This window comes from Convolutriloba macropyga, chromosome 2 (assembly GCF_964194025.1).
Source record: "Convolutriloba macropyga chromosome 2, txConMacr16.3, whole genome shotgun sequence".
NCBI lineage: Eukaryota > Metazoa > Xenacoelomorpha > Acoela > Convolutidae > Convolutriloba > Convolutriloba macropyga.
The window spans coordinates 57,276,783-57,301,187 of NC_134469.1; the positions used below are offsets into that span (position 1 = coordinate 57,276,783).

General features: G+C 34.0%; 1 protein-coding gene across 1 annotated transcript in view; it reads right to left on the bottom strand.

Annotated features, from left to right (window-relative positions):
- LOC142334531 (cleavage and polyadenylation specificity factor subunit 3-like) overlaps positions 1 to 24,405 on the bottom strand; it is a 139,821-nt gene that overhangs the window by 41,165 nt on the left and 74,251 nt on the right. The window contains exons 10-15 of the mRNA XM_075382630.1: positions 20,806 to 20,956; positions 20,202 to 20,377; positions 16,543 to 16,701; positions 16,065 to 16,211; positions 1,879 to 2,031; positions 1,301 to 1,409 (exon numbers count right to left, since the gene is read on the bottom strand). Of these exons, the coding sequence (XP_075238745.1) occupies positions 1,301 to 1,409; positions 1,879 to 2,031; positions 16,065 to 16,211; positions 16,543 to 16,701; positions 20,202 to 20,377; positions 20,806 to 20,956 (895 nt within the window). The remainder of the gene's footprint in view (positions 1 to 1,300; positions 1,410 to 1,878; positions 2,032 to 16,064; positions 16,212 to 16,542; positions 16,702 to 20,201; positions 20,378 to 20,805; positions 20,957 to 24,405) is intronic.

The following is a 24,405-nucleotide window of genomic DNA, read 5'->3' on the forward strand; positions in this document are numbered from 1 at the left end:
CAAAGCCATTTCATTGTCCCAAGAGACTAAAAAGTATCCCTGTTTTAAGCTTGAAATATTTTCACTGGCTCATAAAGGTCCATAAACTTGGAACAATAATTGTCCAAAAATTTGAATTAAAATATTCCAATTTTATCCATAAGTTACAAAAACTGGGGTCATATAAAAATTGACAAACATTCCATTAACATATAAACTATGCATTAGCTGATTATAATTCCTTGGATGAGGTCCCTTGGCCCCTGGTGCCGGAAGAAATACTAAAAATTTGAAAAACTTGAAAATTGCAAAAATTTTAAAATTGCTTTAATTCATGATATCAAAATCTTCAAAAACATTACATTACATCTGGAAACTATGGAGTAGCCCAACATCAGACCCTAGAGGAGGTTCCTTGGCTCTTGAGGATAATAAAACCTAAAACTGACAAAAATATTCAAAGAACTTAAAAAATGCAAGTTCTATCAAAATCTGCTAAAATTTGTGATATAAAAAGTTGAAAACTATTCCATGGCCAATAAAATGCGTCAATAACTTATTATCTAAGGAGAGAACTCGCCATTGGGTCTTGAAAAAAGACTTGAAAAACGCTAAAATTTGTGATGTTAAAATGTTGAAACCATTCCATTACCACTAGAAATTATGCAGTAACCTATTTTTAAACCTAGAGGAGGTTCCTCTGGACACCCACGTCTGAGAAAACTCAAAAAAGGTCAATAATTTTCCAAAAATTTTGGTGGTTGGTTCACCGGGGGATGATGGGGGCAAAAATGGTGTGGGGGCGAACGGCAGGGGATAGTGGTGGGGGGGGGGGGTCAACAGTGGAGGGGTCTTCAACCTCTAAGAACCGCCCTGTACAACATAAGTTTAAGTCTCCCAAACAATTTTAGCTGAAACAGAGCTGGAAGGCTGTAAAGCACTTATTGCCCGCTTGGCGCTGCATGTTTATCCCGTTTTTGAGCACGAAAAGTCAAATGGGTCAGACAAAAAATTGGTCAAGCGAAAAATCGCATAAAAAAGACCGACAGGACTAATATTAATATAATTGCTACAAAGTACGGGATATTTTCCGTTTGTGCCCCCCAGCTTAGTGGGCGCATATTATTTGCACCCCCAGGCGCACGTGCCATATTTTCACATAATGATTTACTATGTAATGGCACGTGTTCTGTAACTGGGGGGGGGGGGGGCATTACGTTTGAGAGCAATTAATCACCATTACTGCGATTCGATACAATCCAAATTTGGGGCTGATAAGGGCATCCGAGACGAGGGTGGCTATTAATGATTTTTAACTAACGATTTATATCTCGTGGATTCAGAAGATGGTAATTGAAGTTCCTTTTTAGCAGTACTCCCGACACTTTCTGTCCCACTTGAGGTTTCTGCATGGCCAAACTACCCATCACCTGTAAAAATAATCAAACAACCAACACACATTATTATGCAATATCATATCAAATGCAAACAAGTCAAGTTTACAAAATTGGTAACTCTTTTGGTGGATTCTCACGAGTAGTAAAGAATGAGATGTTCTGCCGCCTACTTTTTGAATCCTCTCCATTACACATGCATAATTAGTCTATAATACATGAATGTTACACATACTTTAGTTATAATTTAAGCATTTTGAGGAAAATACGCCAAATTTGTGATATTTGGACGAGAATATTTATGGAACCAAAAAGTTGGCAGCAGACCCCCTCAAAATTCTTTCTACTCACATGAAAAAAGTTAACCATAATTTCTGGCGCTTTAATTTTAAAACGTTGGTTAAAGCAGCACAGTGCTCGGGCGTGAACGAAAATCAAACCAATAAAAAATTCACAGGATTTGAACTGTCCATAAATACCAGGTGAAAGTTAAGAAGAAACTAACCTTGGCCATTTTTTCTCCAGGGTAGAACAATTGCACTTTTTGACTGTTTTTGGGCATGTACATTTTGGGCTGGTAAGTGGGGTTGTTCTCGTACTGTCTAGAGAGTGCGGAATGAAGTCTGCCCATCTCAGTTTCCTCACCATGTACCAGTATCTATAAACATACCTTGCCAAAACCACATGAACGTATATTCTTTGTTTGAAGAAGCCGGGGTCCTGAAAGCAACAAAAACACACACCTCATTGTCAATTCAGTCACTTTTTTATTCAGTCACTTTTATCTTCCTCCCATCGATCAACGAAAGGAGGGTGATACAAAGTGAAAGTCGAAGCAGCCATTCAGCGTTATCATTATGGGGGGAGCACATTATTTTTTCGAGTGATTTACGGAGTGATTTAAGACATCGACTAAAGGAAAAACTAGAAGAACTTTTCCAGCAATTGTTCAACTTGTCTCTAAAAAAGCGGCGTTAATAAGTCGCAAAGATCTAACAAACTTAAACGATCACATTTCCCCTGCTTTGCAAACGTTTGCGCACCTAGATAATAAAGACAAAACATTCGTTTTGTGCTTGTTTTCCAACGTCAACAGTTTTTTTCTAACCGTCGTTTTGCCGTCAGTTTAACAATCACTTCTGCTGAGCCACTGACTTATACTTCAAAACATAAGCGGCAGATTGCCGGAACATAGTCGCCGTTTACGCGCTAGACGCACATCGGGATTGAAAAAGAAAAAAAACATAGAAATTGACAAAAAAATTTCCTAAGTTTCAAAATTTGTTCTAATTGGTGAGCAGTATCACTTAGATTCTAAACCTATGCTTACTTCAGCTTATAAACTGAAGGGTATTAAGCTTAATACTAATGTTAGCTAGCAATCGCTCTAATGAACTTTGATTACGGAATGCATTATGACTTAATGACCGGGCTTTATCGGCTTATCCAGTTTCTTTTGATTTTGCTCTTTTGACATTGACCGTAATCACTACATTGCGTACTTCAATGCGTGAAAAATTTAGAATCCATTCAGTTGAAGAAATGAGTGAGGTAAATCAAACGTGAAAATCGTGACTTATGTTAAACGAAAAACGAGATCAAAAGATAAAGCGAATTTAAAAAAAAGGAGAGCACCTAAAAAACAGCCCTTTGAGATGCTGACGGCAGCTCTTAATAAAAACTTAGCCGGCAGATTGCCGGAAAATATCCTTTGTTGACGCGCTAGATGCATATCGGGATTGAAACAGGAAAAGAGATTGAAAGTGACAAATTTTCCTAATTTTTCAAAAAGTTTCAAAAATTGTTCTAAGTCAGTGTGCAGTTTCAATTAGATTCTAAACCTATGATTACTTCAGCTTCTAAACTGAAAGATATTAAGCTTAATACTAATATCGGCTAGCAATCGCTCTAACGAACTTTGATAACCTAATGCACTATGACTTAATGGCCGGGTTTTATCGGTTTATCCCGTTTCTTTTGATTTTGATCTTTTTGACATTGACCATAATCACTACATTGCGTATTTCAATGCGTGAAAAAAAATTAAAATCCATACAGTTGAAACTGTGAGTGAGGTAAGTCAGAAGTCAAACGTTAAAATTGTGACTTATGTGAAACAAAAAACGTGATCAAAAGTAAAGCGAATTAAAAAAAATAGCCTGACGTACAATTCAAAGCTTTTTCATTTAAAAAAAAGACTACAAATAGAAACGACTATGACTGAATTGCGAAAACCATTTCCAAAAAAACAGACCAAAAAAGAAAAAAAAACAGAAAACCAAAGTTAAAATGCCACATGTTATTAAAAACCACTAGCGAGAATGACAAATTTGGTTCAAACAAAAAACTAGGCCTAGAATGAACTATGTATGGATAGGGAAAATCATTAAAAAAATCGAAAAAAACCAGTTAAAATAAGGGTGAAATTGCCGCATGTGAACAAAAAACCACTACCGAGAAACCGAATTTTTGTTCAAACACCGTTTTCTCACTCTATTTTAAAATTAGAGCAAAGAAATTTCACGCCGTAGAACCACCCGCTTCTTCGCTCCATTTCCTGTTTCAGCGTGACCAAAATCACAACAATTTGATTTCAAAAGCCATGAAAATGTGTGAACAGATCTTAAAGACAACGCCCCAATACAGTTAAAATTCTTTGAATTGTAAAAAGGAGAGCGCCTAAATAATAGCCGTTTAATAGCGGTCTAAACTTAATAGCGGACTAGAAGTGACTATGACTGAATTGGAAAACCCATTTCCAAAAAAAAATCAGATAAAAAAACAAAAAAACAAATTCAAAGTTAAAATGCCGCAGGTTATTAAAAAACCAATAGCGACAAAGAGAAATTTGGTTCAAACAAAAAAACTAAGCCTAGAATGGACTATAAAGGGATAGGGAACTCATTAGGAAAAAATCCGATCCAAAAAATAAAAAAACAGTTAAAATTAAAGTGAAATTGCCGCAAGTGAACAAAAAACCACTACCGAGAAAGCCAATTTTTGTTCAAACACCGTTTTCTCACTCTATTTTAAAATTAGAGCAAAGAAATTTCACGCCGTAGAACCACCCGCTTCTTCGCTCCATTTCCTGTTTCAGCGTGACCAAAATCACAACAATTTGATTTCAAAAACCATGAAAATGTGTGAACAGATCTTAAAAAAGACAGCGCCCCAATACAATTCAAATTCTTTGAATTGTAAGAAGAGCGGATAAATAATAGCCGTTTATTAGCGGCCTAAATTAAATAGCGGACTACAAGCGACTATGACTGAATTGGAAAAACCATATCCAAAAAAATCAGATAAAAAAACAAAAAAAAACAGAAAACCAATGTTAAAAAGCCGCATGTTATTAAAAGACCACTAGCGAGAAAGAGAAATTGGGTTGAAACAAAAAACTAGGCCTAGAACGAACTATGAATGGATAGGGAAAAATCATTAAGAAAAAATCCTATCCAAAAAATCGAAAAAAACAGTTAAAATTAAAGTGAAACTTCCGCATGTGAACAAAAAACCACTAGCGAGAAAGCCCATTTTTGTTCAAACACCGTTTTCTCACTCTACTTTAAAATTAGAGCACAAAAATTTCACGCCGCAGAACCACTCGCTTTTTCGCTCCATTTCCTGTTTCAGCGTGACCAAAATCACAACAATTTGATTTCAAAAGCCATGAAAATGTGTGAACAGATCTTAAAGACAACGCCCCAATACAGTTAAAATTCTTTGAATTGTAAAAAGGAGAGCGCCTAAATAATAGCCGTTTAATAGCGGTCTAAACTTAATAGCGGACTAGAAGTGACTATGACTGAATTGGAAAACCCATTTCCAAAAAAAAATCAGATAAAAAAACAAAAAAACAAATTCAAAGTTAAAATGCCGCAGGTTATTAAAAAACCAATAGCGACAAAGAGAAATTTGGTTCAAACAAAAAACTAGGCCTAGAATGAACTATGTATGGATAGGGAAAATCATTAAAAAAATCGAAAAAAACCAGTTAAAATAAGGGTGAAATTGCCGCATGTGAACAAAAAACCACTACCGAGAAACCGAATTTTTGTTCAAACACCGTTTTCTCACTCTATTTTAAAATTAGAGCAAAGAAATTTCACGCCGTAGAACCACCCGCTTCTTCGCTCCATTTCCTGTTTCAGCGTGACCAAAATCACAACAATTTGATTTCAAAAGCCATGAAAATGTGTGAACAGATCTTAAAGACAACGCCCCAATACAGTTAAAATTCTTTGAATTGTAAAAAGGAGAGCGCCTAAATAATAGCCGTTTAATAGCGGTCTAAACTTAATAGCGGACTAGAAGTGACTATGACTGAATTGGAAAACCCATTTCCAAAAAAAAATCAGATAAAAAAACAAAAAAACAAATTCAAAGTTAAAATGCCGCAGGTTATTAAAAAACCAATAGCGACAAAGAGAAATTTGGTTCAAACAAAAAAACTAAGCCTAGAATGGACTATAAAGGGATAGGGAACTCATTAGGAAAAAATCCGATCCAAAAAATAAAAAAACAGTTAAAATTAAAGTGAAATTGCCGCAAGTGAACAAAAAACCACTACCGAGAAAGCCAATTTTTGTTCAAACACCGTTTTCTCACTCTATTTTAAAATTAGAGCAAAGAAATTTCACGCCGTAGAACCACCCGCTTCTTCGCTCCATTTCCTGTTTCAGCGTGACCAAAATCACAACAATTTGATTTCAAAAACCATGAAAATGTGTGAACAGATCTTAAAAAAGACAGCGCCCCAATACAATTCAAATTCTTTGAATTGTAAGAAGAGCGGATAAATAATAGCCGTTTATTAGCGGCCTAAATTAAATAGCGGACTACAAGCGACTATGACTGAATTGGAAAAACCATATCCAAAAAAATCAGATAAAAAAACAAAAAAAAACAGAAAACCAATGTTAAAAAGCCGCATGTTATTAAAAGACCACTAGCGAGAAAGAGAAATTGGGTTGAAACAAAAAACTAGGCCTAGAACGAACTATGAATGGATAGGGAAAAATCATTAAGAAAAAATCCTATCCAAAAAATCGAAAAAAACAGTTAAAATTAAAGTGAAACTTCCGCATGTGAACAAAAAACCACTAGCGAGAAAGCCCATTTTTGTTCAAACACCGTTTTCTCACTCTACTTTAAAATTAGAGCACAAAAATTTCACGCCGCAGAACCACTCGCTTTTTCGCTCCATTTCCTGTTTCGGCGTGACCAAAATCACTACTCCAATTTGATTTCAAAAATTATGAAAATGTATGAACAGATCTTTACAAAACAAAGCAGGACAAGTCCTGACGTATAATTGAAAGAATTTTTCATTAACTAAACAAAAAAATAGACCTAGAACGGACTAAGAGTGAATGGGAAAACCATTTCTAAAAAATGTCAGATCAAAAAAATAAAAAAAAACAGAAAACCAAAGTTAAAATGCCACATGTTATTAAAAACCACTAGCGAGAATGAGAAATTTGGTTCAAACAAAAAACTAGGCCTAGAACGAACTATGAATGGATAGGGAAAATCATAAAATCGAAAAAAACAGTTAAAATTAAAGTGAAATTGCCGCATGTGAACAAAAAACCACTAGCGAGAAAGCCAATTTTTGTTCAAACACCGTTTTCTCACTCTACTTTAAAATTAGAGCAAAAAAATTTCGCGCCGCAGAACCACTCGCTTTTTCGCTCCATTTCCTGTTTCGGCGTGACCAAAATCACTACTCCAATTTGATTTCAAAAATTATGAAAATGTATGAACAGATCTTTACAAAAAACTAAAGCAGGACAAGTCCTGACGTACAATTCAAAGAATTTTTCATTAACTAAACAAAAAAAAAGACCTAGAACGGACTAAGAGTGAATGGGAAAACCATTTCTAAAAAAGTCAGATCAAAAAATTTTAAAAAAGAAAACCAAAGTTAAAATGCCACATGTTATTAAAAACAACTAGCGATAATGAGAAATTTGGTTCAAACAAAAAACTAGGCCTAGAATGAACTATGAATTGATAGGCAAAAATCATTAAGAAAAAATCCTATCCAAAAAATCGAAAAAAACAGTTAAAACTAAAGTGAAATTGCCGCATGTGAACAAAAAACCACTAGCGAGAAAGCCAATTTTTGTTCAAACCCCGTTTTCTCACTCTACTTTAAAATTAGAGCAAAAAAATTTCACGCCGCAGAATCACTCGCCTTTTCGCTCCATTTCCTTTTTCGGCGTGACCAAAATCACTACTCCAATTTGATTTAAAATCATGAAAATGTATGAACAGATCTTTACAAAAAACAAAGCAGGACAAGTCCTGACGTACAAATCAAAGAATTTTTCATTAACTAAACAAAAAACTAGACCTAGAACGGACTAAGAGTGAATTGGAAAAACCATTTCCAAAAAAAAATCAGATAAAAAAACAAAACAAAAAAACAGAAAAACAATGTTAAACAGCCGCATGTTATTAAAAGACCACTAGCGAGAAAGATAAATTTGGTTGAAACAAAAAACTAGGCCTAGAATGAACTAAATGGATAGGGAAAAATCATTAAGAAAAAATCCTATCCAAAAAATAAAAAAAAAACAGTTAAAATTAAAGTGAAACTTCCGCATGTGAATAAAAAACCACTAGCGGGAAAGCCAATTTTTGTTCAAACACCGTTTTCTCGCTCTACTTTAAAATTAGAGCAAAATAAAAAATTCACGCCGCAGAACCACTCGCTTTTTCGCTCCATTTCCTGTTTCGGCGTGACCAAAATCACTACTCCAATTTGATTTCAAAAATTATGATATTGTATGAACAGATCTTTACAAAAAACAAAGCAGGACAAGTCCTGACGTAAAATTCAAAGAATTTTTCATTAACTAAACAAAAAATAGACCTAGAACGGACTAAGAGTGAATGGGAAAACCATTTCTAAAAAAATCAGAACAACAAATACAAAAAAAAAGAAAATCAGTTTCAAAATGCCGCATGTGAACAAAAAACCACTAGCTAGAAATGGAAATTTGGACATCCACTTAAAAGCCGTCCACATACTCATCAAACAAAACGTGCCTCTAATAAATTCAGGATTATCTTGAAATAAAACCAAAAAACAAAAAAAATAAAAAAAACAAATCTATTGAAGTATGATAAAAAATCTGATCTAATTCTGTCATAAACTCAGACTCAAAACAACTATCTCTGTCACAATTACTTTATCAACACAACTAGTACCTACCAAAAACCACTCATGAGATTTTTAAAAACACTTGAAGCCAAGTCATGATAAAAAAGCTCTTTGTCTTACAAAAACCGGAAAAAGTTAATAATTTTTTAATATTACAAAAGCACATAAATCCAAACAAAAACTCTTTTCAGACAATAGGTTATCCGGATGTTCGCAAAACAAAAGGCAAATCACAATAGGTGAAGAAACTTGTCGAAAGAACAGAAAAAAAAACCAAAAAAATGCAAAAAAAAAATAAAAATAGTTCCAGTTTTCGCCATTTTTCGTCATATTTCTCAATAAAAAATGCTTCATATCCAAAAAACTGTAGCCACGTGTTAAATAAAAATTGCTCAAGTAATAGGGGTCTTTTCAATACCCATTTGATGCCGTAAAACAAAACCATAAAAAAAATCGTGAAAATTAGCCCAAAAATCAGCAAAATACATGAAAAACATCCGAATTAGCATAAAATTCATATAAATTTTCAGAAACCTAAAAAACCACTACCAAACCACCACCTCTAAAATTAAAAGAAAATCATAACCAAACCTCTTAACCAAAACAAAATTGAGAAAAAACCGCTTTAAAATGCCGCATGTGAACAAAAAAACCACTAGCGAGAAATGAAAAATTAATTCAAACAAAAAACTAGGCCTAGAATGAGCTGTGAATGGATTGAGAAAACCATTTAGAAAAAATCCCATCCAAAAAATCGAAAAAACAGTAAAAATCAGAGTGAAATTGCCGCATGTGAACAAAAAACCACTACCGAGAAACCGAATTTTTGTTCAAACACCGTTTTCTCACTCTATTTTAAAATTAGAGCAAAGAAATTTCACGCCGTAGAACCACCCGCTTCTTCGCTCCATTTCCTGTTTCAGCGTGACCAAAATCACAACAATTTGATTTCAAAAACCATGAAAATGTGTGAACAGATCTTCAAAAAAGACAGCGCCCCAATACAGTTAAAATTCTTTGAATTGTAAAAAGAAGATCGCCTGAATAATAGCCGTTTAATAGCAACCTAAAATTAATAGCAGACTAGAATTGACTATGACTGAATTGGAAAAACCATTTCCAAAAAAATCAGATAAAAAACAAAAAAAAAACAGAAAACCAAAGTTAAAAAGCCGCATGTTATTAAAAACCACTTGCGAGAAAGAGAAACTTGGTTCAAACAAAAAACTAGGCCAAGAATGAACTATGAATGGATAGGGAAAATCATAAAGAAAAAAATCGAAAAAAAACAGTTAAAATTAAAGTGAAATTGCCGCATGTGAACAAAAAATCACTAGCCAGAAAGCCAATTTTTGTTCAAACATCGTTTTCCCACTCTACTTTAAAAAAAAAGTGAAAAAATTTCACGCCGCAAAACCACTCGCTTTTTCGCTCTATTTCCTGTTTCGGCGTGACCAAAATCACTACTCCAATTTGATTTCAAAAATTATGAAAATGTGTGCACAGATCTTTACAAAAAACGAAGCAGGACAAATCCTGACGTACAATTCAAAGAATATTTCCTTAACTAAACAAAAAATAGACCCTGAACGGACTAAGAGTGAATGCGAAAACCATTTCTAAAAACAGTCAGATCAAAAAATTTTAAAAAAAACAGAAAACCAAAGCTAAAATGCCACATGTTATTAAAAACCACTAGCGAGAATGAGAAATTTGTTTCAAACAAAAAACTAGGCCTAGAATGAACTATGAATGGATAGGGAAAATCATTAAAAAAATCGAAAAAAACAGTTAAAATTAAAGTGAAATTGCCGCATGTGAACAAAAAATCACTAGCCAGAATGCCAATTTTTGTTCAAACATCGTTTTCCCACTCTACTTTAAAATAAAAGTGAAAAAATTTCACGCCGCAAAACCACTCGCTTTTTCGCTCTATTTCCTGTTTCGGCGTGACCAAAATCACTACTCCAATTTGATTTCAAAAATTATGAAAATGTGTGCACAGATCTTTACAAAAAACGAAGCAGGACAAATCCTGACGTACGATTCAAAGAATATTTCCTTAACTAAACAAAAAATAGACCCAGAACGGACTAAGAGTGAATGCAAAAACCATTTCTAAAAAAAGTCAGATCAAAAAATTTAAAAAAAAAACAGAAAACCAAAGCTAAAATGCCACATGTTATTAAAAACCACTAGCGAGAATAAGAAATTTGTTTCAAACAAAAAACTAGGCCTAGAATGAACTATGAATGGATAGGGAAAATCATTAAAAAAATCGAAAAAAACAGTTAAAATTAAAATGAAATTGCCGCATGTGAACAAAAAACCACCAGCGGGAAAGCCAATTTTTGTTCAAACACCGTTTTCTCACTCTACTTTAAAATTAGAGCAAAAAAATTTCACGCCGCAGAACCACTCGCTTTTTCGCTCCATTTCCTGTTTCGGCGTGACCAAAATCACTACTCCAATTTGATTTCAAAAATCATGAAAATGTGTGAACAGATCTTTACAAAAAACAAAGCAGGACAAGTCCTGACTTACAATTCAAAGAGCTTTTCATTAACTAAACAAAAAAACTAGACATAGAACGGACTAAATGTGAATTGGGAAAACCATTTCTAAAAACAATCAGATCAAAAAAATAAAAAACAGAAAATGAATTTCAAAATGCCGCATGTGAAAAAACCCCTAGCGAGAAATGAAAATTTGGTTCAAAGAAAAAACTAGGCCTAGATTGAACTCTGAGTGGATTAAGAAAACCATTTAGAAAAAAAATCTGATCCAAAAAATGAAAAAAAAAAACGAGAAAAAATCAAAGTGAAATTGCCGCATGTGAAAAAAAAATAGCGAGAAACCCAATTTTTGTTCAAACACCGTTCTCTCACTCTATTTCAAAATTAGAGCAAAAAAAATTTACACCGCAGAACCACTCGCATTTTCGCTCCATTTCCTGTTTCGACGTGACCAAAATCACTTCAATTTGACGTCAAAAGCCATGAAAATGTGTGAACAGATCTTAAAGACAACGCCCCAATACAGTTAAAATTCTTTGAATTGTAAAAAGAAGATCGCCTGAATAATAGCCGTTTAATAGCAACCTAAAATTAATAGCAGACTAGAATTGACTATGACTGAATTGGAAAAACCATTTCCAAAAAAAATCAGATAAAAAAACAAAAAAAAAACAGAAAACCAAAGTTAAAAAGCCGCATGTTATTAAAAACCACTTGCGAGAAAGAGAAACTTGGTTCAAACAAAAAACTAGGCCAAGAATGAACTATGAATGGATAGGGAAAATCATAAAGAAAAAAATCGAAAAAAAAAACAGTTAAAATTAAAGTGAAATTGCCGCATGTGAACAAAAAATCACTAGCCAGAAAGCCAATTTTTGTTCAAACATCGTTTTCCCACTCTACTTTAAAATGAAAGTGAAAAAATTTCACGCCGCAAAACCACTCGCTTTTTCGCTCTATTTCCTGTTTCGGCGTGACCAAAATCACTACTCCAATTTGATTTCAAAAATTATGAAAATGTGTGCACAGATCTTTACAAAAAACGAAGCCGGACAAATCCTGACGTACAATTCAAAGAATATTTCCTTAACTAAACAAAAAACTAGACCTAGAAAGGACTAAGAGTGAATTGGGAAAACCATTTCTAAAAAAATCAGAACAACAAATACAAAAAAAAGAAAATCAGTTTCAAAATGCCGCATGTGAACAAAAAACCACTAGCTAGAAATGGAAATTTGGACATCCACTTAAAAGCCGTCCACATACTCATCAAACAAAACGTGCCTCTAATAAATTCAGGATTATCTTGAAATAAAACCAAAAAACAAAAAAAATAAAAAAAACAAATCTATTGAAGTATGATAAAAAATCTGATCTAATTCTGTCATAAACTCAGACTCAAAACAACTATCTCTGTCACAATTACTTTATCAACACAACTAGTACCTACCAAAAACCACTCATGAGATTTTTAAAAACACTTGAAGCCAAGTCATGATAAAAAAGCTCTTTGTCTTACAAAAACCGGAAAAGTTAATAATTTTTTAATATTACAAAAGCACATAAATCCAAACAAAAACTCTTTTCAGACAATAGGTTATCCGGATGTTCGCAAAACAAAAGGCAAATCACAATAGGTGAAGAAACTTGTCGAAAGAACAGAAAAAAAAACCAAAAAAATGCAAAAAAAAAATAAAAATAGTTCCAGTTTTCGCCATTTTTCGTCATATTTCTCAATAAAAAATGCTTCATATCCAAAAAACTGTAGCCACGTGTTAAATAAAAATTGCTCAAGTAATAGGGGTCTTTTCAATACCCATTTGATGCCGTAAAACAAAACCATAAAAAAAATCGTGAAAATTAGCCCAAAAATCAGCAAAATACATGAAAAACATCCGAATTAGCATAAAATTCATATAAATTTTCAGAAACCTAAAAAACCACTACCAAACCACTACCTCTAAAATTAAAAGAAAATCATAACCAAACCTCTTAACCAAAACAAAATTGAGAAAAAACCGCTTTAAAATGCCGCCCGTGAACAAAAAATTTCGATCGCTTAGAGATTTTTTTTCACGGCTCAATTTCTCGCTCTCAAGAAAAAAGCGATATGAAAAAAAAACCACTCTCTTTTCGCGCCACTCTTCATTTTGTTCAGCAACAAAATCACTCCAAATTTTTTCACGTGTTTCATTTCGGGCTTCAAAATTCACTCCAATAAAATTGATTAAAAAAAAGGACTTCTCCAATACTCCTCTTCGAGTCGTAAAAAGACAGCGCCCCAATACAATTCAAATTCTTTGAATTGAAAAAGGACAGCGCCCCAATACAGTTCAAATATTTTGAATTGTAAAAAGGAGAGCGCCTAAACAATAGCCGTTTAATAGTGGCCTAAATTTATTATTAAACTCAGAAATGTAAATTTATTTGCACATCACTATTATATCTACCAAAAAAATCACGCATAAAAATTACGAAAACAGCTCCATACATTCGTTTTCTTATTGGAGGTCAATCATGTGGTATTAACGCCTTAATAACTATTTACCTAAAACTCGCTATATCAACATCTGCTACGCGGAATTTTAAACTAATAAATAAAGCATTAGTGCTGTTAGCAGAGAGAATTGATTCAAACGTGTGGCAGCAGTTTGTTAGGTCGATGATAAAGAAAAATAAAGAAAGAACGAAAGAATTCATTTCTTCGTACGCATTGAATGTGACATGTAAATCCTTCTATCAAATTGAAACATATCACATAACAAAAAGAGATTCAGAGAAATTGAGATTTGGAGAGGAAAGACAACGGGATCTTTATATCCCTAAGCCTCTGCCCCGGTTCAGAAAGCTGAAGCAATTCGAGAACTTCTTGATGCAAAAACAAAAAGGTTCATAAAAAAAGGTATTTGATTTGATACTAGGGGCCATGGTGTTTCCTTTTATTATGTCGTGAGTCTGTTTGGCGTAACATTCTCAGAAGACAGCATCATAAACCATTGAAACCGATATTACATTTGCTACAAGTTCCGACCAGCTAGCAACGCGAAAACTTGAGATGAAGCGTCCTAAAGTGCACAAGTGAAGCTATTTGGCCGATAAACCTCCATATGCACATTAAAATTTTCATACCTTAGATGTCATCAACTCGCCTCTCAGTGCTTGGCTACGGATTACGTTTAAAACTTGAGTTTAACAAAACCACGATTTTACAACAGCAGGTTGTCTTTAAACTTATGATAAAAATAGACACTACTCAGAAGCAGTAATGTAATTTTTATTATTTGGGAACACACTTTAAGGCTCACTGTATTGAATGACATACTTGCACGATGTTGTAATGAAAAACTTTCTTTCTTGCTTTTGGAAACAGGCTGCGAGAGCAACAAACAAGGATAGTCTGCTTCCGTTCACGTGTTCGCAAAAGAAAATGTCATTAAAAAAGACTAGAATGCAAGCCTTTGATAAGTGTGAGAACGACTTGAAAGTTTATCAAAGTGTAAAAACAGGGTACTTGGTCGTAAAAAAACCATATCTTCACTATGATCACCGTGCTTTCGGAAATGTATGAACTCCAGTATTTGTTTGAAATTTACAGAGGGGGCTATAGTAAACTGTATAAACTGTACCTGAATCTGTACAGAAAACATATTGTAATAAAGAAAGACATATTTTTATCAATGTAAACAGAGCTATTTTTAAAGAAAGCTCGATGTAATAAGACGAGTTGAGGGAAGCACTTGTAAATTTGATTTGAATTAAAAAAAATTTGCTTTAAAAAACTTGAGTACTATTTTGTTCTCTGTGAGCCAACTGCTTTAAAATAGCAAGATACTAGGATAACATTGAGTTTCTTCAGGAGAGAATTCTATGCCAGTTAATTTTGTATCGTCGGCGACGAACACTACATCCACAGAGGCACAGCTTTTTGGCGGCACATTAATGTATATCATAAAAAGCAATGCTCATAGGCTTGGTCACTCAGGTACCCAGCAATTAATGTCTAAACAACCAGAAGATATGCCAATTATTTAAACACGCTATTGACGGTCACTTAGATAATATTTCGGCAACGTCTGGCATTTGCCTCAAAACCGTATTGTCTAGCTTACGTATCAGAATGTAATGACCGAAGTTATTAAAAAACAATGAGAATAAAAAGTTATCAGAAGGTAAACAACCGAAGCTTTGGAATAGTCTAAAAAACTGTGTTTTGTTCTTATTATCGAATACTCAGCAAACTCTGCCACAGCATCTATAGTGCTATTTTTACGTTTCAACCACAATTGTCTATCATATAAACGATTATTTTTTTCCAAATTACATTGTTGAACTTTGTTGTTTCAAACAATGTCCAAACAATTAAAACAGATAATGGCACGGAAGAGTTTTCCTCAAGTTTTGAACCTGATTTCTGAAATTCGATGACTTTAGCTTAGCTTAAATGCTCTGGAAAATATCTTTCAAGAAAAGACCAATCAAAGTGGAGAAAATTGGATTTAATTCTGTTCATGCCGTTTTCACAACTAAAATGCCGACGTCTTCAACTGAAGGAGATTTATTATCCGTTCCATCAATGATCTGGCAATTTCGGAAGGCGTGGTTGCGTATAAAACATAATTTGATTTACACTTTTAATCGGGACAGGCTGGAGTGCTGGTAAATCTCTTTACTTCAACCCAAATTCTCCAGGCAGTTAGTTACAGACTCAATTGAATCGACAGCAATTTCGAAAAATTCAGATCACTGCAATTCGAATTAAATTAAAGCTTCGACTTTTCTTTGAGCCGTACAACGAGGCGATAAAAATCTACTCTTAAGAAACAGGAGCGCAATAAAATCCATCAAATAGCTGACAAGATGAACCCTTTTACATTGTAAAATTTTAAACGAATGTTAGTCACCAACAAAGATTTCAACTCAAATATACCGAGTAGTTCCTTAACACCGCCTCAGTTTCTTTGTCAAGCAATGTCGCCATAATAGTATTAAGTAAGCCATACACACCAGATGCGGTGGTTGCAGTGCCCTGACGAACTCGGACACCTGTCTGTAGTCCACGTGGGCTGAGAAAGAGATATAGTCCACGCTACATTTCAACGGAAGTTTCATCCCACTCATGGATGTCACCTCTTCCGGCTGTGCCAGAATATCCTCAAAAAAGCACGCTCATTTAAGAGTAGGATAGACAGGAAATCCACATGATTCACTCACCATGCAGTGGCCACTAGATATAGTGGCTTGTTACAGGTTTCATACCAATTCTATGAACATTGTTGTATACTATCAACATATTCACGGGTCAAATTAAAGCTAAAAATTGAAAATTGTCTCAGCTTCAGGTACTTGTAAGAGTTTACGTTTCAGTCAATAAGGTTTCAGTAATGATTGCAATAACCTAACGTCAATCGATTCTGTTGAAAAATACTACATACATTGTGAACGTTACAACTGAAAATTAAGTGAGCTAACAGACTGAACTCACTCTGGCCATGGTTCCCTCGACAGAATAGCCAGCAATGACCACTCCATTCTTGAAGTCGCCACACCAACTCTCAAACAGTTCTCTCGACAGTCCACTCTGCATCATACCTGGACTGGCCATCACCACTGACGGCCCAATGTCATCAAAGTGGTCAATACTCTGTCAAAACGGCAATGTTAGGCCATTGTCAATTGATTTTGTAGTGCATCTTAGTAAACATACCCGGCAGATTGCCGGAAAATAGCCGCCATTGATTCCAATAAGCATGATTGGGATTGAACGAATAGAATATATTGAAAAAAAAAGATTTTTGTACAAAAATATTTTTTAAGTTCGATTTATTTTGATGGCATTTTGTAGTTGAACATACTTCTGTTTCTTAGAGAGAGGCTACAGGGGCTACTATCAACACCAATAAGCATTAGAGGTGGTAACTAAGACTTATAGGAACGACGTGCAAATAGCGGGCATCTAAAATTGGGCTTTATGGGTTTATCCCGTTTCTATTTCTGACTTCAATTTTTTACACCGACTCTGCTCATTTTGAATTGCTTTGCTTAGCAACTGATGTTCAAATTCACTTTTAGCAGAATGAGAGAAGAGAGAAACTAGCCTAGAGAAGTCAAAAAGATTTCACGCAAAATGTCGAAAAAGCGGCAAAATGGTAAAGCGAAAAAAAGTTTGACGAAGTAAAAAAACATAGCAGGACAAGTCCTGACGTACAATTCAAAGAATTTTCATTGACTAAACAGAAAAACTAGACCTAGAATGGACTATGAGTGAATTGAGAAAACCATTTTAAAAAAATCAGATCAAAAAATAAGAAAAAAAAACAAAAAATCAATGTCAAAATGCCGCATGTGAACAAAAAAAGATTGAACGAATAGAATATATTGAAAAAGATTTTTGTACAAAAATATTTTTTAAGTCCGATTTATTTTGATGGCATTTTGTAGTTGAACATATTCTGTTTCTTAGAGAGAGGCTACAGGGGCTACTATCAACACCAATAAGTATTAGAGGTGGTAACTAAGACTTATAGGAACGACGTTCAAATAGCGGGCATCTAAAATTGGGCTTTATGGGTTTATCCCGTTTCTATTTCTGACTTCAATTTTTTACACCGACTCTGTTCATTTTGAATTGCTTTGCTTAGCAACTGATGTTCAAATTCACTTTTAGCAGAATGAGAGAAGAGAGAAACTAGCCTAGAGAAGTCAAAAAGATTTCACGCAAAATGTCGAAAAAGCGGCAAAATGGTAAAGCGAAAAAAAGTTTGACGAAGTAAAAAAACATAGCAAGACAAGTCCTGACGTACAATTCAAAGAATTTTCATTGACTAAACAGAAAAACTAGACCTAGAATGGACTATGAGTGAATTGAGAAATCCATTTTAAAAAAATCAGATCAAAAAATAAGAAAAAAAAAACAAAAAATCAATGTCAAAATGCCGCATGTGAACAAAAAAACCACTAGCGAGAAATGAAAATTAATTCAAACAAAAAAATAGGCCTAGAATGAGCTGTGAATGGATTGAGAAAACCATTTAGAAAAAATCCCATCCAAAAAATCGAAAAAACAGTAAAAATCAGAGTGAAATTGCCGCACGTGAACAAAAAACCACTACCGAGAAACCGAATTTTTGTTCAAACACCATTTTCGCACTCTACTTTAAAATTAGAGCGAAAAAAATTCACGCCGCAAAACCACTCACTTTTTCGCTCCATTTCCTGTTTCGGCGTGACCAAAATCACTACTCCAATTTGACTTCAAAAATCATGAAAATGTGTGAACAGATCTTAAAAAAAAACATAGCCGGAAGAATTCCGGAAACGACTCGAAGTAGAAATTTGACTATTCTCACTGATCAAATATTCAAATAAGCATCACCAGCATATTATCAATCGACAAACAGTGCAACCAATTCACAAAGAAAAGACTGGAGAACTGGAAACTTGACAAAGGACAAAATCAAAAAATAATATTCTCTAAAAATCCAAACAAAATTCTCTACAAAAAGATAACATGCAGCTTTCCATCCATAACTCAAAGAAATCAATTAGTTATATATTTGGCTAGATCAATCGCTCACCTAGCACTTGCGAAAAAACGTTAAACAACAAACTAAAAAAAGACTAAGAAAAACTCTTTAACGAATTAGAGTTTTGTATAATTTGTTTAAATGAAAACTGCCCCGCTAAGCCTTCAAGTGCAAATTCATAGTATCAGCAACTACAAAAATGCGCCATATTGAGAAAAAGTTTCCAGCAAAAAACATTAAATTCGAAAGAATAGGCAAAAAACTTAGAAAAAAAGGCAAAAAGTGGACAAAATTTGCTCTGATTTACTCGATTTTCTTTAACAAAAACAACTCGAAACTAATATCAATCACAATGAGAGACATCCAAAAGAGCTACAGCAACTGATTTCTACTAGAAAACTCCTCAAATGCTATCAAAGGTTGAGGAAGAATAGAAAGGGTATTTAAAACCAAATTGAACAAAAAAAACGAGAAAAAGTAAGGTGTTTTTTAAATATTACAAGAAAAAATAAAGCCAAATAAAGTTACTTTGAGCAAATAGAGCAATGAAATGCTCGCTAAATAATGGTCAAGTCATAACAAGCTTAAAAAATTGTCTACGGTTGAAAAAAAAACGAAAAAAAGCAAAAAATTAAAAAAGTGGTTAAAAAATTCTCTATTTTTCTGTCATTTTTCTTCAAAAAAAATGTTTTATACCAACAAGATTGTAATTAATTGGTATCCCTGATATTCCTTGAGTAACCAGCTTCTATGCAAATTGCACTTAAAGCAGTAAAACAAAACAAAAGGCCAAAATACATTAAATTTCGTCGAAAAATCAGCAAAACTGATCAAAAACCTCCAAATTTGCATAAAACTCAAGTTAACTACTTGAAACCTTCAATTCCTATCAAAACAGCCCAAATCCAATACAATATCATAATCAAACCTCATAAACAAGATAAATTGCAAAAAAACTGCTTTTAAAAGCCGCACGTGAACAAAAAAATTTCGCTCGCTCAGAGAAAATTTTTTCACACATCAATTTCTCGCTCTCTCAAAAACAGTGGTATGAACAAAAACCAGTCTCTTTTCGCTCCGCTCTTCACTTTTGTTCAGCAACAAAATCACTCCAAATTTTTTTACGCGTTTCATTTCCCGCTTAAAAATTCACTCCAATAAAATTGATTAAAAAAAAAAAGGACTTCTCCAATACTCCTCTTCGAGTCGTAAAAAAAGACAGCGCCCCAATAGAATTCAAATTCTTTGAATTGTAAAAAAAAAATACGAGCGCAATAATAGCCGGCTGAGAAGATGAGGGCGGCTATTAATAACAAATAGTACAGTATTAGACACGATCGTGCAACAACTTAATGATATTGCTGGTTCATAAAAAAGACGAATTGGGTGTTTTGAAAGCTTACTATGTCTAGCAGCTTGGGGAACTATGATCATAGATAAAAGACGATTACCACAGAATTTTAGTAGAAAGAATCTTATATATGTTGTTGTCAGAAGAAATTACTCCAATTTAGATCTTCACAGGACTGAAAGCTTACTGTTGAAAGAAAGCCACTAAATGAAAACCAAATTCTGTTACTAATTTACGTTTCGTGAAGTGAGAGTGAAAGGGACTGACCTTGAGATTTGAAATGTGTCTGAATGCGAATGGGTTCCTGAGTGCCATCTGCTTCCTCATTTTCTCGTTCATCGCATTGGAGAAAGTCAAGTACACAGGCATGCACCTCTTGGCTAGAGACGACGCATAGTATATGGGTACATCGTGCAGTTCTGGATGCTGAGACCAGTACTCGTCTATTACATAAATTTCACTAATTTTTCCAAAGATCACTAGACATCGAAGAATTTATATCGCGTAAAATGGTGAAACTCTGCTTTGGATCTTACTTTTTTCCGCCATATATATACATGAAGAGTTATGAGAAAAAAGGGTGCTCAAAAAGATAGCTTAATCAAATCAACTACAGCGTGGCGGAACTATTGTAATGGCAACGGTAGTCGATTACAAACATACCATACAGATATAATTGGCGTCTCGAAATTATTCAAAAACTTGGCTTCTCTTCGGAGTTTGATAACTTCTCGATGTCGATAACAACCAAGTGCTAATATTCCCTCCTAATCTGCCGCTGTAGAGCATGTACAAAAAATGTTGCAACCAAAATATCTTCACATGCAATCTTTTCATCAAGCATCAACCAGCTAAACAGTTGAAAACTAGCCTAAGATGAGGAGCAGTTCCTGTGCCCTTCCGAGAGCGAATACAGGGATGAGACAGCGACCTCCTCTCCGGATGATCTCGTGCACCTTGCCAGTGAAGCGAGTCTCACGCGTCACACGGTTGTCATGCAAGTACGTTCCGTAAGTCGCTTCCTAAATCGCAGGCATCTCAAATTTACACAAATTTTAATGCCTATTCAAGTTCTCAGAATAAACAAGCAAAACACGGAAGGGTGGAAGCATGTTACAAAATATTGTTAAAGCATTTCAACAGCGTACTCTTCTCATTCATTCAAAGATTTTCTACTGTCCCCAAAAACTATTTTTGATCTCAATGCGTAAGAAAACTACAATTAGTTTGCTGCTTTATGTGAACACAAAAGGAAATCGAGAAACGAAAGACAGAAATGAAAGAAAAGAAAAGCAAAAAAGAGAAAAGCCAAAGAGAAAATAGAGAAAAGCGGGAGAAAAGGAGAGAAGACAGACAAAAAGAAATGCAGAAAAAGAACAGGAAAAAAGAGAAAAGATATAGAAAAACAAAAGAGAAAAGACACAGAGAAAAGCAAAACAGAGAAGAAGAGAAAAGCAAAGAAAAGAAGACAGTAAGAGAGAAAAGAGAAAAAAAGGAGAAAAAAAGACAGGAACAAACAGAAAAGAAACGATACAGAAAAAGAGAAAGAAACGAAAGAAAGAACAAAGAATGAAAAAGGAAGGCTGAAGAAAAGAAGAGAAAAGAAAAAGAGAAAAAAAAGAAACAACAGAAAAAAGAAAAGCAGAAAAGAAGAACAGAAAAAAAGAGGAAAGCAAGAGAGACAAGAGAAACGAAAACGGCAGAGAGAAAAGAGAGTAAAGCAAGACAGAAAACAGAGAGAAAAAAAGAAGAACGGCAGAAAAGAAAAATAAAGAGAGGAACCAAAGAGAGGAACAAAAGAGAGTAGAAGGAGAAAGAAAGGCAAAAAAGAAGAGAAGAGAAAAAGAGAAAAGAATGAAAGAAATGAGAAAAAGAAACAAAAAAGAGAAAGGCAAAAAAATAGAAAAAGAAACGAAAGAGAAAAGTAAGGAAGAGAAAAGAGCAGAAAAGAGAGCGGGAAAAAAGAGAAGACAGAAACAAAAGACACAAAAGAGAAAAGCGAAGAAAGAGATGCAAGTGAGAGAAGAAAGACAGAAAAGAAAGAGAAAAGCAAGAGATAAAAAGAAGGAAAGAAAAGAAAAAAGAAAGCGAAAGGCAGGAGAAAAAGAAAATAGAAAAGAAAGACCGAAAGGAACAACCGAAAAACAAGAGAGAAAAGGAAAGAAAAAGACAGAAAAGAAAAGGCAGACAAATGAACAAGAAAATACAAAAATGAAGAGAAAAGGAGAAATGGAAGCGAAAAGCAATTCAGAAAAGAAAAGAAAAGAGAAAATCAGGAGAGAAATGAAACAAAGAAAAAAAAGCAGAAAAGAAGATAGAGAGAAAAGGAGTAAACAATAGAAAAAAGAAAGGCTTAAAAGAACAAAAAAAAGAAAAAAAGAAAGAGAGAAAAGGAAGACGGAAACGCAGGAGAGAAAAAAAATTGAAAAGCAAGACAGAAAAGAAAGAGAGAAAACGAAGAAGAGTTGACAACAAAGAGAAAAGCAAGAGAAAGAAAAAACGGAAAAGAAAGAGAAAATAACAAAAAACTAAAGAAGAAAATCTAAAAGAGGAACGAAAGAGAAGAATGGGGGAGGTAAAAAAAAACGAAAAGAACAGAAAAACAGAGAACAGAAGGTGCAAAAAGGGGAAAGTAAGCAAACAAAAGAGAAGAAAGGCAGCAAAAGAAGAAAGGCAGGAAGACAAAAGCGAAAAGAACACAAAATAAAGAAGGAAAAGCAAAGAAAAACAGAAAGGAAAGACATGAGACAGAAAACCAAGAGAGAAAAGGAAGACAGCAAAGGAATAGCAAAGAAGAAGATAAAAAGATAGACGAAAACGAAAAAAAAGCGAAAAGAAGAGAAAAGGAGAGAAAAGGACAGAAAAAATAGAAAGGCAGCGAAATTAAAGAAAAAGAAGATTAGAGAGCAAAGAAAGCGAGATAAGCAAAAAAGAAAAGAAGATAATAGAGAAAGAGAGAAGCAAGAGAGAAAAGCACAGAGAAAATACAGAAGGAAAGAGAAAAAGAAACGATACAGAGAAAAGAGACAGGAACGAAAGAAAGAGAAGAAGAAAGAGAAAAGAAAGAAAAGGCAGAAGAAACTCAGAACAGAAAGAGAAAAGCAAGAGCAAGAAAAAACGGAAAGGAAAGCGAAAAGAACGAAAACCTGAAGAAAAAAACGAAAGTAGAAAAAAAGAGAGAAGGAATAGAAAGAATAGAAAGAAAGGCAAAAAAGATTATAGAGAAGAAAAGAAAAAAAGAGACAAAAGAGAAGAAAGGCAAAAAGAACAGAAAAGAGAAAAGAAACAAAAGAAAAAAGAAAAGAAGACAAAAGAAAGAGATAAAGAGAAAGACAGAAAAAGAGAATAAGAGAAAAAATGAAAAGAAAGAAAGTAATAAAAGAGAAGAGAGACAGAAAAGAAAGAGAAAGGAAGGAGATAGACGAGAGAAAAAGACAGAAAAAAACAGAAAGAGAACACAGAAACTGAAAAAAAAAACAAAGAAGATAAAGAGAGCAAACAAAGCGAGAAAAGCAAATCAGAAAAGAAGGAAAAAAACAGAAGAGAAAAGCAAGATACAAATGGAGAGAAAAAAGACAAAAGAGAAAAAGAAAAAATACAGAGAAAAGAGAAAGAAACGAAAGATAGAGAGAGAAGAGAAAAGCAAGAAAAATGAAAAGCAGAAGTAAGGCAGAAAAAAGGAGAAACACAGAATTGAGAGCAAGAAAAAACGAAGAAGGAGATAAAAGAAAGGCAGAACAGGAAAAAGAGAACAGAAAAAGAGACAAACGACAGAAAAGAAAGAAAAACCAGAGAAAAGAGAGGAAAGAGAGAAAAGCAAGAGAGAAAGGCAGAGAGAAAAAACAGAAAAGAAAGAGAAAAAGAAACGAAGGATAGAAAAGGAAGAGAGAAGAAAGAAAAGGCAGAAAAAACTCAAAACAGAAAGAGAAAAGCAAGAGAAAGAGAAACTGAAAGGGAAGCGACCGTAAAACTGAAGAAAAAAACGAAAGAGAAGAATAAAAGAGAGAAGGATTAGAAAGAAGGGAAAAAATTAGAAAAAAAGGAATAAAGAAAAAACAAAAAAACAAAGCGGAAGAAAGGCAGACATAAGAACAGAAAAAAGAAACAGAAGAGAAAAGAAAAGAAGAGAAAAAAAGAGATCAAGAGAAAGACAGAAAGGAAAGAGAAAATAAAGCGAAAAGAAAGAAAGAAGCGAAAGAGAAGAGACACGCAAAAAAAGAGAAAGGAAAGAGAGAGAGAGAGAGACAGAGAGAGATAGAGAAAGAGAGAGGAGAGAAAAAAGAGAAAAAACAGAAAAAAGAGAAGACAGAAACCAAAAAAATACAAAGGTAGAGAAAACAAAGCGAGAAAAGCAAATCAGAAAAGGAGAAAAGAAAACGAAGAGAAAAGCAGATAAAAGAAAGGCAGAAGAAGAGAAAAAAGAGAACAGAAAAAAAGACAGAAGACAGAAACGAAAAAGCGAGAGAGAAAA